The 13,990-nt window shown below is 55.0% G+C and overlaps 1 protein-coding gene across 1 annotated transcript; it reads left to right on the top strand.

The window, feature by feature from the left end:
- The first annotated feature begins 223 nt into the window (after positions 1 to 223).
- On the top strand, positions 224 to 9,032 carry ELP6 (elongator acetyltransferase complex subunit 6). Its single transcript, XM_006104142.3, has 7 exons — positions 224 to 388; positions 2,286 to 2,364; positions 2,939 to 3,009; positions 5,048 to 5,166; positions 5,884 to 6,085; positions 6,842 to 6,988; positions 7,724 to 9,032. Exons 1-7 carry the CDS (start codon positions 335 to 337, stop codon positions 7,847 to 7,849), a joined length of 798 nt encoding a protein of 265 aa, XP_006104204.1. The 5' UTR covers positions 224 to 334; the 3' UTR covers positions 7,850 to 9,032.
- The last annotated feature ends 4,958 nt before the right edge of the window (positions 9,033 to 13,990 follow it).

The following is a 13,990-nucleotide window of genomic DNA, read 5'->3' as shown; positions in this document are numbered from 1 at the left end:
CGAGGCTTAGGGGGGAGAAGAGAGCCGACTGTGTGGGGCCTGGAGGGCGCCACGGCGAGGGCTCCAACGCCGCAGACCCGCAGGGTAGGAACCGAACTTGTTGCAGCCGCTGGAGCCGCCGGGCCGAGAGCGCGGCGGGACAGCGGCCGAAAGCGCGTCATCACGCGTGCGCCGGAAGCGCCCAGGTCCAGGCGCCTCCTGATTGGCTGCGGTGGGCGCCGGCGGCGTCGCGCGTGCTCCTGGCCCGGGGGTGTGGGTGCCGTGTGCTGCGGTCCCTGCTGGTCTCCGCGGCAGTTTTACTTCCCCGTCCAGGACGCTGCTCCGCGAGCTCGGGATGTTCCCGGAGCTCAACGACCTCCTCAATGCCTCCCCGGACCGGGCGGAGCCGGTAACCCGCCGCGCGTTGGGGCGGGGCGGGGCCGTCCCTGGAGCCGGGCGGAAGCACGCGTCCCGGGCGCAGGGCACACGGACCCGCGGGCAGGACGCGCTGCCCACCGGCCGCCCGTGCTTGGGGGTTGTAGTCCAGGGAGGGCCGGCCGGGCGTGGGCTGGACCTCGGGGCCCGCGGGGCGTGGGTTTCTGGGCCTTCTCGCGGCTTCGCGAAGGCCGTGGGTGCCCGTGAACGATCTGGGACGCATGTTCGACGTATGGACGGACTTAGGTTCACAAACGTGTCCCGGGAGCCCTCGGCGTGTCACCCGGTGGGGGTCCCGGCGCCCGGGGGAGGCTGCCGGAGAGGAGAGGAGAGTTGGTTCTCCACCTTCACAGCGGCCCAGCCTCTGCCCCGTCCTGAGTGTCCTGGCCCGGGAGCCCCCGCAGGTCGCGGCGATCGCTGCTGCTCCCTCTCCTGGCGCCTAGAAGCGCGCTTCCCCGCTGCTCTCAGCCAGCGCGGGGCTGTACCAGGCCACCTCGGGCACCACAGCCTCGCACTGTTTCCCACTCCCCGCCTTCTGGGGCACCTCGACATGTTTCACCTTTTAGCCCAGGGCGGTTACCTCTCCCAGGAGCATCCCTGGTTCATCTCATAACCTTTGTCTTCGTAACGAAATGTCAAGCTCCCCCGGGCAGCCAAGACGCCTCTGTGACCCCATAGTGCCGGGCAAATCAGCCTTCGGTAGGTCCGTGTGGATTTCCTGGTTGCCCGGCAGCTCTCGTCTGCCCACGCCTGCAGGTGGCGCTGGCGCACCCCCGAGTGTTCAGCCCAGGGCCCAGCTGGGGAATGGAGGTCCCAGTGGGATGACAGCCCTGGGGGTCACCCTCAGGAGCTATAGTGTGATCTTTCATGTTTGTTTTGTTTTTAAGAAACACATTTTTTAATTAATTAATTAATTAATTAATTTATTGTTAATCCTTATCCGAGGATCTTTTTCCATTGAGTTTTAGAGAGAGTGGGAGGGAGGGGGAGAGAGAGAGAGAGAGAAACGTCAATACGAGAGAGACACATCGATTGGTTGTCTCCCCCACATGCCCCAACTGGAGCCAGGAATCCAGCCTGCAACCGAGGTGCGCGGTGCCTTTGACCGGAATCGAACCCGGGACCCTTCAGTCTGCGGGCCAAGCAGGCCAACGCTCTACCTACTAGTACTCAGCCACACCAGCCGGGGCATCTTTCATGTTTCATAAGTGAAAAAAGTCACAACAGCACAGAGGTGTCTAATCCCACTTGATCTTGACCTTCCCTTTTGCTGACAAGGAACTCGAGGTGCTGGGTCAGGGCCGCCAGGCATTGCAGAGACAACCATCCTGAGAGGCCTTTCCAGGGCTCCTGGCCAGAGCTCTGCCTGAAGCAGCGTCCAGGGCCATTGGTCACTGAGGTCTGTCAACAACCACGCCTTCCCTCCCTCCCACCTCCCCACCCTCTAGCGGACTCGGCCGCAGAATTAGAAATGGGAGGAAGCTGGAGCAGATGGTTTCTTGAAGGTCCCTTCCAGTGTTGGCAGACTCTGGTTTTTGTTGGATTCTGATGGTAGACGCTTCCTTTGTCCAGTATCTCATTCCCCCAACACTAGTCCCTGAGTTACTAGGTGAGGAGTGAGGAAGAGGAGGGATTTTATTCTCTGTTTTGCTTCGGGGAAAATGGAAGCCAAGATATGCTTGCCCTTAATGAGTGACTTTATACTGATCACTTTAATTGTTGTTTTTCCCACAATTTTTACTTCCTCTCTGATAATCCTAGTGCATGTGTGTTGTGCATACACACGTACACACATACTCTTCAGATTACACAGCCAACTGCCCTCTTTCCGGGGATCTGGATCACCTTTTCGTGTTCCTCTTAATTTTTAGGGGAAACTGACTCTACTCTGTGATGCCGAGACCGATGGCAGTTTCCTTGTGCACCACTTTCTCTCCTTCTACCTCAAAGGTAGGGGACCCATTGAGGCGACTGAGAAAGAAACCTGAGGCCAAACGTGCTTAGAAAAGCCTGTTTCAGGAAGAAGTGGGACTAGTCGGGGCTTCGGTGTCTGGGTGGCCAGGTGGCTGTTCATTAGAATTAACTACGTTCAGTGAGGCAGCTAGAGCTTCTTTGCGTTTCCTTTATATCGTCTCGGATGTAGGACCAGTTTTCAAAGTTAATTGTAGGGGCGATGGGAGGTAAGGACATATGTAACACCTTAATAAAGAAAAAAAAGTTAATTGTACTCCTGTACACCGACAAACAGAAAAATATAATTTTTTTAAAGGCCACAATTTATTTACACCGGAGCAAAATAAGGTACCCAGTAATACCTCTAACAGAAGTCCATCTCAGAATCAACTATAAAAGGTATAATTAATTAAGTATTTTAAAAATCGCGTCTTAGAATCAAATCTGGTATTTTAGGTCGCAAGACCTGAGTCTCTAAGGCCTGCCTGAGTGCTTCAGTGTCCAGAGGTGTGGGGGGCAGGAGAGTGACTGTACAGAGACATTGTTACGATCCATCTGTTTTGTCCCCCAGCTGACTGTAAGGTGTGCTTCGTGGCCCTCGTTCAGTCCTTCAGTCACTACAACATCGTGGGACAGAAGCTGGTGAGTATTTCAGACTCGGCGGTGAGGTCCGAGTGAGTGTGTGTGTGCCACACGTGTGAGTGCTCTGAGGCGGTGGAGAACTTAGCAAGAGAGGGACTAAGGCCGTGGTCGGCAAACTGCGGCCCCTTGAGTGTGGCTCTTCCACAAAATACCACGTGCGGGTGCGCACGCACAGTGCGATTGAAACTTTGTGGCCACACTCAAGGGGCCAAAGAGCCGCATGTGGCTCGCGAGCCGCAATTTGCCGACCACTAGACTAAGGAACTCGTGGGCCCCTGAACCCTTTATCTGAAGGGGTTAAACAGCATCTCATGTTTTGTTAATTTAGAATTTATAGACCCAGATCTTTGCTCGTTAACCAAACCCGTCTCTGCTGGTTCTGGGCCAGTCATGGTTTCCCCTCTCCATGTGGGCTTCCCTCTGGGCCCTGCTGGGCCGGCCGTCACAGCTGGTCTGCCCCAAGTTGAGTGGCTCCACTGTCTCTCCCTCAGTCTAGGGCTTAGGCCCAGATGTGGGGACAGGCACTTGGTCACCTGCACCTCATCTCCTCAGATAAAGGCAGGTAGCACGTGAGGGCCCAGAGGCTGCTCAGGGCCTAGTGAGGCGTGTGTTTTGTTTTGATAGGCCGGCCTCACGGGAGAAAACCGGTCACCCATCGGCAGCGATCTCTGAAGGGCCAGGTCACCGCTCCTCCCTGATGCAGGGAAGCAGGTGGGAGGGTGAGAGGGGTGGCTCTTTCTCACTCTGAGCAGTCAGGTCAGGAACACGCTGCGTTCCGGGTCAGGCACGTCCCCCCTGGCCGCGGCGTCGGGCTTTCTGGATGAGACAGCTGTGTCTCAGTCCAGATGGGCTGCTTTTCCGATGCCTGTGGCCTCACCGTCCACACGGCAGGGTGGTCTGCACATGCTGGGTGTGCACAGCCTCGAGCGGCCGTACCCGAACCTCACACCCTCTTGGTGGGTGACTGCACCTACACGAGCAGAATGGCCGTGAGCAAGAGCACAGGTGGCGGCCAGGGGGCTTTCTGTGCCCGGCGCTGCTGGTGGTGCAGAGTGGAGAGCTAGCGGGTGAACGAGCCATGGAGACCTGGCCCAGGGCTGTCCCCGTCCCTGCACAGAGAGGGAGGGTGCCACCATCCCGGGCGCTTTGCTGAAATGCTGACTCTTGGGCTCTGCCCCCCAAACTTCTGGTTCTGGTGGTCTGGAGTGGGGCTCAGGGATCGGCATTTTAATCAGTGTCTTGAGGTTCTTACTTGGGTGGTTCATGAAGAATCCTATTTAAGAAGTTCTCATTAGAGCAAGGGTCAACAAACTCCTGCCTGTGCCCCGGTGTTTTGTAAATAAAGTTTTATTAGAACATAGCGCCCTAACCGGTTTGGCTCAGTGGATAGAGCGTTGGCCTGAGGACTCAAGGGTCCCGGGTTCGATTCCGGTCAAGGGCATGTACCTTGGTTGTGGGCACATCCCCAGTGGGGGGCGTGCAGGAGGCGGCTGATCGATGTTTCTCTCTCATCAATGTTTCTAACTCTCTATCCCTCTCCCTTCCTCTCTGTAAAAAATCAATAAAATATATTAAAAAAAAAGAACATAGCCACACCCATTTGCTGATGAATTGTCTATGGTTGCTTTCCTTCTACAATAGCAGAGTTGAGTAGTTGCTACAGAGACTGTCATTCTCCCACCCTCTTACTGTTATTATTTACTTACTGCTTTTAAATGTGCTTAATTTTATAAATACATGCATTTAAAAAGGAATCTATATTACTATTGTAAATTAAAATCTGTCTTGGGTAATCATAAAATAAATATAAAAGCAAAAGATGCACTTTTTTATATAAAGTGACAATGTAAGTGCACCTCTGAAAACAGTGGGGATTGTGGTGGGAACGCCCGGGGGAAGGAGACACGTGCCCAGGGAGGGTGGACAGGTGCACATCTGCAGGGTTTGGGTGGGGCTGTGCCCTCCTGAGAGCGGGAGGTAGAGCCCTGGGGTTCCCCTGCGAGGTGCCGTGGCTCACTCTTCTCTGGGTTGTGCTCAGGGCGTCAGCCTGACCACGGCACGGGAGCGCGGGCAGCTGGTCTTCCTCGAGGGTCTCAGGTCAGCGGTGGACGTCTTCTTCCGGGCCGAGGGCGAGGCACACCCCCTGCACTTCCTCAGGTCAGTCCGCCTGCAGCCCAGCCCCAGGGCACAGCTGGTGGGGCCAGCCCAGCGCAGCTGTTGCCTCCCCCTCAGTGCGGAGGGCAGTGCGGCTTCGGTCAGACACGCCCCTGCTGTGGCGGCATTACTGGAAGCCCTTGCTCTGACCCTGGCCAGAGGGTGGGCGGGCGGCTGTCCCCAAAGCTGTGGGGAGCGTTGTCTGCGGGAATCTGGTGGCCGGCTCTGTTTCTGGGAAATGGCCGCCGAGGGAGTCACGGGGAGTCACGGGGAGATGGGCCAGCTCCTCCAGGAACAGGTCACATGTTACACACCAGCCGCCCCGAGACCAGAGCCCCTCACGCCGGGACCCCGAGTTGCTGTTTAGCTTTTTATGCCCAGTTAGGACCGGCTGGGAGGGCTGCTCCCGCCTGCCCAGCCACAGGGACCCTCCAGGGTCCTACCTCGGATCAGAGGCGCGTGCTGCCTCTGTGGGCCTGGGGCTGTTGGCTTTTGTGTCTGCAGTTTGTAGCCCAGTGCCTGGTGCCCAGGGGGCCTCGAGGAGCGTTTGTGTTGAAGCACAATCACTGCACGCACACGCCTTTTCTCGCCGACCACCTGACTCCTGGGGCAAAGGACTGGGATCAGCTCTCTGCCTCCCCAGCCCCTCCCTGTGATGCCACTCAGTCCAAGACGCAGGCTGTGGAGAGTGAGCTCTGCTGACTTCTGCCCCGTGTCCAGGGAGGCCAAGGCCGCCAGCCTGCAGCCGCTGTATGAGTTCGTGCGGGAGGCCCTGGAGCCCGTGGATCAGAGGGAGGCTGCCTGGAAGCGCCCGGTGCTGCTGGTGGACGACCTCAGTGTGCTGCTGAGCCTGGGCGTGGGGGCGGTGGCCGTGCTGGACTTCGTCCACTACTGCAGGGCCTGCGTGTGCTGCCGGCTGCAGGTACAGGGGCCAGGCAGGCCCAGCCCTCGCCGGCTCGCGGTGATCTGTTGACTCATGGCTTGGGGTTGGGCTTTCCTCTGGCAGGCCCAGAAGGCTTTCGGGCTCTCTGCTCCCCGTAGCTGCCAGTGCTAAAGGGATGGCGAGCTGTCTCCAGGGGCTGGTCGTGTGGTACTGCGAGGTCCCAGCCTTGTGTGTCCTGGGCAGGTCACTATCCCTCTGGGTGTGTTTAAAGATCAGTTGAGATAATGGGTATAAATTGCTTTAAAAATCGTGAGGTGCAGTACAAGTAGGCTGTCACCTTTATTGTCAAGTTATTAGGCAAAAATAGAGACTTTACCATAATAGAGATTTGATTTTCTTTTTGGTTAATCCTCACCTGAGGATATTTTTCCATTGGTTTTTAGGGAGAGTGGAAGGGAGAGGGAGCGACAGAAACATCGATGTGAGAGAGACACATCGATTGGTTGCCTCCTGCACGCGCCCGCACCAGGGCCCGCCCCCCCCCCCCCCAGGTGCATGCCCTTGACATGGAACCTGGGACCTCCAGTCCGCAGGCTGTGTGGCTTCAGGTGACGAGCTGGAAGCACAGGCTGGAGGTGCTGGTGATGGGATGTCCAGTGGGTGACGGGAGCCCAGGCAGGGCCCTCCCACAAAGGGGCTGGTCTCGGCGGCGGCGGCGGCTGACGGGGAGAGGGTGTGCGGCCCGATCCTGGGGTCCCTTCCGTCAGGAGAGGCTCCCGTCTGTGTCTGTTGCAGGGAAACATCGTGGCCCTCGTGCACGACAGTGGGGACGCCGAGGACGAGGAGAGCGACGTCCTGCTGAACGGCCTCAGTCACCAGAGCCACCTGGTCCTGCGGGCCGAGGGCCTGGCCACCGGCTTCTGCAGGGACGTGCACGGGCAGGTGCGCAGTGGGCGGCATCCTGCTGGGTGACGGGCTGCCGGCGTCTGTGCCTGAGTCTGGCTCTCACGTGGGAAAGTGTTCTTTTAAAATCGGGACCCGGGCGGCTTTCCCTGAGGCTGGGTGGCCGCCCCGGCTGCCCCTACACGGGGGGGGGGACGGGGACGCTCAGGCGGAGGGCGGCCTGCGCCCGCGGGAGGGAGGCCAGGCTCATCCCCGGCTGCCATGCTTCTCCGCCTTCTGAGGCTTCACCCAGCCTCACCCCAGGCTGACTTCCTGTGGCCACTCCTGCTCAGGGGCACTCAGAGGCCAGTGTGGGGTCTAAAGCAGCACAGCCATGCTGAGCGGCGGTGCCCGCGGCCGGCGTGAGAGGTTCTGCCGGGCGCTGGGGCCTGGCTCTGAAGGCTCAGGACGCGCAGCCGAGACGTCACCCAGACGAGCGGAGCCTCCGGGCCCGAGTGGAGCGCGTTCTAAGTTAGTGCGGCAGCAGGTGCTGACCGAGGAGGGAAGCAGGAGGAGGGCCCCACAGTGACTGTTCCTCTCCGTGGGGAGCGGATGTCACTGTCGTCATGGCGGCTCCTGGACTCTCCGCTGGTAGCAGACAGCCTGGCTGTGGAGTCGGGCCCAAACCTGCGTGGCACACGGGCCAGTGATCTGAGGCCCGAGGGCACGGAGGGGCCGGGAGGGCACGGAGGGGCAGGTGCTGGGCGGGGCCTCTCACGCTCTCCTGTCGCGCAGCTGAGGGTCCTGTGGAGGACGCCATCGCCGCCCGCCCAGCGCGGTCGGAGCCTCACTTTCCAGTACAAGATCCAGGACAAGAGCGTGTCCTTTTTCGCCAAAGGAATGTCTCCTGCGGTTCTGTGACCGCGGGGCAGACGGAGCCCCCGGCGGTTTCCTCACGGAGGGTGAAGCATCTCCGCCTTCGCAGCCGTGTTCCCAGCTGGACTGCGCCCAGGGATGAGCGGACTGTGGCGTGTGCCCTTGTCCCACGTTCAGAAAACACGTCAGGAACCCGCACCCTGCCTCTGCCGAGACAGCTGGGTGAAGGGGTCCTTACACGGCAGCCCGGCCGTTTCCGCTGTGCCTTGGAGCCAGGGTGGGTCTGAGCGCCGGCAGGGACAGTCCCGGTGTGGGCCTCCTCGGGGACAGAAGGGGCCGTCCTGGCTGCCATAGAGGGCGCCCCAGGCGCCCCACATCCTGGCTCCACGGGCGTCTCACAGTTTCCACCTTTGTCTTGCAAAGGTCCTTTCCCTAAGCCCAGCGAAGCTGCAGCTTAGGAGGCTTGAGGCCCGAGGAGGCCACACTGGCTGACCCACCTCCTGGGAAGGGGAGGGCTCCCACCCGTTCAGCTTGGCTCCCCCTGGCTCCCCCTGGTTCCCCCTGGTTCCGTGGAGAACGCGGAGGTGCTGCGGGGAACGGTGAGCAGGCGGAGAGAACAGGCAACGAGCCATGAAACCAGTTCGAGTAGCAGGAAGCGCACAGGCTGCCGTCGCCGGAGAGAGCAGTGGTCCCCTCGCTGGCATGTGAGCGTCCGGAGCGGAGCTTGGGCGAGAAGGCGTGGTTTGGAAGCAGTGCCAGTGCGAGGCCTTGGAATGCTCCTACTTTGTCTCTGAGGGCATCTTAGCTCCTCAGGGTTCAGAAATGTCTTTTCCTTCTTCACTGCCTGGAAGGGCTGTTCCTTTTTAGCTTAAAATAACTTCTAAGTGTTCCTTCACTTTTGACTCATTTAGGATTCATTACGGTCTTGTGCTTTGTCTCCGTGCTGATCATGAAATAGCCCGGCAGTACTGACTGAAGAGAACGTACTCTGATTTATTTACATGTAAAGTTTCTAACATTGAGCCTCTGTACCGTTCACCTATCTAGGTGTTGAAAGGTTAGTGTATCTGTGCTCTCAGGAGTCTTTAGTTTTTTATATCGATTTTAGAGAGAGAAACATCGGCTGCTTATTCCACTTATCTATGTATTGGTTGATTCTTGTTTGTGCCCTGACTGGGGATCGAACTCACAACCTTCGTATATTGGAACAACGTTCTAACCAACTGAACTACCTGGCCAGGGCCTCAAGAATCTTTTTTGAAAGGGTATTGTGCCCGCCCTGGCCGGTTTGGCTCAGTGGATGAAGATTTGGCCTGTGGACTGAAGGGTCCCGGTTTGATTCCAGCCAAGGGCACATGCCCAGGTTGTGGGCTCAATCCCCAGTAGGGGGTGCACAGGAGGCAGCCAATCAATGATTCTCATCATTGATTTTTCTATCTCAGTCTCCCTCTCCCATCTGAAATCAATAAAAAAAAAATTTAAAAAAAATATATATATTATTGATTTTTTACAGAGTGGAAGGGAGAGGGATAGAGAGTTAGAAACATCGATGAGAGAGAAACATCGATCAGCTGCCTCCTGCACACCCTCTACTGGGGATGTGCCCGCAACCAAGGTACATGCCCTTGACCGGAATCGAACCTGGGACCCTTGAGTCCGCAGGCCGACACTCTATCCACTGAGCCAAACCGGTCAGGGCTAAAAAAATATTTTTTAAAAAAGGGTTATTGTGCCCACTTATCCAATGACTTTCACCAGCACTTTGTCAAGTTCTATAAAGTGTTCTTCAGAGACTTTTCCTCATTTTTTAAAACTGTGGTTGTATATTTTTTTATTATTAGATTTTTAAATCTTTATTGTTGCAAGTATTACATATGTCCCCTTTCCCCCCCATTAATGTCCTCTAGCCCACCCCCGTCCCCTGGTTGTATAATTTTATTAAAACTAATGCAGAAATTGATTTAATACCCTCTCAAATGTTTTTTAGTTATTGGAAAAGGACTTACCTGATGTTATTGATTTTTTTTTAAATGGTGTTTTAGACATAGTAATGCAGTTGGCTTTTTAAAAAAATTTCTAAACTCTTCTAATGATTTTCAGATGGAGACTCTTGAATTTGTTAGATATTTCCCTTTTTTTAGGTATCGTTAACATCTGCAAATAATGGTACACACCTTGCTTATTCCTCCCTTGGATAACTTTAGTCAGCACTTTGCAATTTGTGAAATGAGAGTCGTGTGTAGGCATTTGCTGTCCAGTTTCTGTTTTTAATGGAATAGGAAGCATTTTCGTATAATACTTAATTTTAAAATATATTATCAAGTCAGTTTAAAAAATAATCTTGAAGAAGGAAAGGAGAAAGAAATGTTCCTCTTCCACTCCTATCCCCCCCCCCCCTTTTTAAATATATTTTATTGATTTCAGAGAGGAAGGGAGAAAGAGAGAGAGAGAGAAACATCAATGATGAGAGAGAATCACTGATTGGCTGCCTCTTGCACGCCCCACACTGGAGACCGATCCCACAAACTGGACATGTGCTCTTGGTTCATAGGTCAACGCTCAACCACTGAGCCACGCCTCTTTAAGGGCTCGACCAGTAATCATGGAACCCCGTGGACTTCCTCGGCTTCCTCGAGGTTCTGGCGCTTTTCCTATGGGTGTGCTGGCTGTGGTGACAGCTCTCGGGTGTATGACCCTTGAATCCCTCCTGCAGTCTTGTCTTACTAGTATTTGTTCTATTTTCTATAAACTGCTATTTGTTAGGCTTAAGATTTTAAAATTAATATTTATGTTTGAGATGGACTTATTTATTATGGTAGTATACCATCTATAGTTGTGAGCAAAGATGACCTCTAATTATTTTTCTCTGTATTCGTCCAGTCAGGTTTGAACATGAAAATAATACTTGCCACATAAGCAGTGTTGAGGAACTCGCCGCCTTTCATATGCTCTAAAAGTCTTAGTGCTTTTTATTCCAAGTTAGGACTTGCATTGGTCAAGGTCAGGCAACTCTTTGGAATTTTGTCTTTGTTACTGGTCTTTATGGTTTTCTTTATTATCAGTTTTAGTACTAGTTATTTTTCAAATATTTATCTTTTCTATTTGTTTTCCTGAAAAAGTATTTATAAATCATATATACAATAAGAGACTTGTGTCCAGAATATATGAAGAACTCTCACAATTTAATAAGACAACCAGTTAAAAAGTGAGCAAAAGATTGGCATAGACATCAAAGCAGACATAGGAATGCCAACATGCACATAAACATAAACATAAAATACCTAACATAGCCCTGGCTGGTGTGGCTCAGTGGATAAGCATCGGCCTTGGGACTGAAGGGTCCTGGGTTTGATTCTGGTTAAGGGCACGTGCGGGGGTTGCAGCTCCATCCCCAGTGTGGGGCGAGCGGGAGGCAGCCGATCCATGATTCTCTCTCATCATTGATGTTTCTCTCTCTCCCTCCACCTCTCTGAAATCAATAAAAATACGTAAAAAAAAAAAAAAAAAGATACCTAACATAACTAGCCATCTGGGATGTTCCTTAACAGAGAATGCTGCTAATTACCACACAGTTCAGCTAGAATTCAGTAACAGCTACAAATCAGACAGTCCTGTAGGTTTGGAAAGAAGGAAGCGTATACTTCAAGGAGCAGAGGGTCAATGGAAGAAACTGGATAACAATCACTTCACGCTCCCAAAGTGGCTACAAAACCGATGGGCCATGTGCCCTCGCAGGCGTGGCTCGGTGGATAGACAAACCCGGATCTACCCCTCACCCAGGCGACCAGGGTCCATCAAATGTCTCAAACTCCTCAGCCAGCACACCCACAGGGAGTGCCAGAACCTCAAGGAAGCCGAGAGGGGGGCAGGAACAGGGCCATCCCACCTGGCGGTGACGGTGGAGATTAGAGCACCGAGCACAAGACCTACACAACACAAGTGCTCACTAAAGCGTTTACCCAGATCCCTGGCCCGTGTGGCTCAGTGGATAGAGTGTGGGCCTGCAGACTGAAGGGTCCTGGGCTCAATTCTGGTCAAGGGCACGTGCCCTGGTTGTGGGCTCCATCCCCAGTAGGGGGCATGCAGGAGGCAGCCGATCAATGATTCTCTCTTCCTCTCTGAAATCATTAAGAATCTATTTTAAGAAAGAACGGCTACTGTGTTTTGGAATCGAGGCATTTTACATCTGTCCACCTGGATCTTAATTTGTTTCCAAAAGTCGAAGAGGTCAGTGTTGGCTGCATCCTGAAACCGGACTCCTCAGGTGCGGTTCCCTGAGGTCCAGTATTTTCCGGCCACGAGCAGCTGCTGCTGCTAGAACCAGGATGCGGAGCCGAGGAGTCTGGCCGGAAGCAGCCCTGTCCACTTGATCCGTCGCCAGCTGCTGTCACTAGTGCTTAACTCGTGGCGAGCGTGATCACTAGTGCGAGTGACTGCAGAGACGGACCCGAATCGCCATGAAACACCCTTCTCTGTGTCCCGACGGCCGAGGTGCCTGGCCGTGGGTTGGAACCCAGAGTCCTGCGTCCAGGCTGTGGCCACCACGTCAGTTATTAGAGTCACCTCTCTCCCCTCTCGAAGGAATTTTCCTTATTTGTGAAATAGACCCAGCCCGTTTTTCAAGATTTTCATGAGGACTGGCCCAGTGTAGAAGCTTAAGTATGGGAAATTATGACTTCTTTTTTAAATATGTTTTTTAAAATTTATTTTGAGAGGAAGGGAGAGGAAGAGAGAGATAGAAACATCAATGATGAAAGGGAATCGATTGGCTGCCTCTTGCATGTTGGACCAAGCTCGCAACCCAGGCATGTGCCCTTGACTGGAATCGAACCTGGGACCCTTTGGTCCACAGGCCGATGCTTTATCCACTGAGCCAAACCAGCCAGGGCTAAATATGTTTTTATTGATATCAGAGAGAGGGAGAGGGATACCAGCCAATCAGAGCAACTATATGCAAATTAACCCAAGCAAGATGGCGGCCGGCAGCCACGGAGCTGGAGCAAGCAGGAGGCTTGGTTGCCTGGGTGATGGAGGAAGCCAAGCTTCCTGCCTGCCCTGGCCGGCTGTGGCCTCTGCTAAAGGCAACAAAGTTTCAATTATAGAAGCTAAATATAGCCCAGATACCTGCTTCCAGCCAGCCTCCACTGGGAGCTTGGGTGGCTGGGGGTTGTGGCCAGCCTGCAAACAGCCATCAGACCCTCACCCATGCAGGTCACACTCTCATGGGGTTAGGGTCCCCGCTGGGGGGCTTAGCCAGCCTGAAAATGGCCCTCAGCCCCTCACCCAGACTGGCCAGGCACCCCAGCAGGAACCCCCCACCCTGAAGGGGCTGTGGCCAGCTTGCAAACAACCATCAGCCCCTCACCCAGGTTGGCCAGGCACCCCAGGGGGACCCCCTACCCTGAAGGGGCTGTGGCCAGCCTGTAAACAGCCATCAGCCCCTCACCCAGGCAGGCCAGGCACTCCTATATAATAAAAGGGTGATATGCAAATTGACCCTAACAGCAGAACGACTGGGAATGACTGGTCACTATGACACACACTGACCACCAAGGGGCAGATGCTCAACGTAGGAGCTGCTGAGCTGTGGTGACTTGGCAGCTGCGGTTCTTGGGTGACGCACCTGGAACCAGAGAGGAGGGAGCCGGAACCTGGGGTGCGTCACCTGAGAACCGCACTTTCGCAATCCTTGGGGTATGTCGGTTAGCCGGCTTCACCCAATCCCCGCAGGCTGGGCCGAGGGGTCCCACTGGTGCAGAGCCTGTGCACCGGGCGCTGGTGATGAGCAGGAACTTCTGAGGTGCCCGCATTACCGCAGGCTGGAGGAGGGGAGACCCGAGAGGACCGTCCCTTAACGCCTGGAGGGCGGAGCAGCAGGACGCGCGGCCCTGAGTGTGTGTGGGACGCCTTTCGCTCCCGCATCTCTGCGCCTGTTCACCCAGGAGCTTTCCAGGCTGCGGTTCCAGGCCGCCCACAGCCCCGCCCCGCCCCGCCCCGCCCTTCCTCACGGAGCGCTGGCGTCCGCCAGGCGGCCCGCTCGCGGTGAGTAGACGCGAAAGAGCGACAAGTACAGACAAAGACTCAACGGCTAAGGTCATGATCAGAAGTGAGAGTACATACTGGAAGAGCAGGAGCTAGTGTATAGAGTGATGACAGAAAGTGAGAGGATGATGACAGGTTGACTGC

This window comes from Myotis lucifugus, unplaced genomic scaffold (assembly GCF_000147115.1).
Source record: "Myotis lucifugus unplaced genomic scaffold, Myoluc2.0 scaffold_547, whole genome shotgun sequence".
NCBI lineage: Eukaryota > Metazoa > Chordata > Mammalia > Chiroptera > Vespertilionidae > Myotis > Myotis lucifugus.
This window is presented reverse-complemented; position numbering and strand designations above follow the sequence as displayed.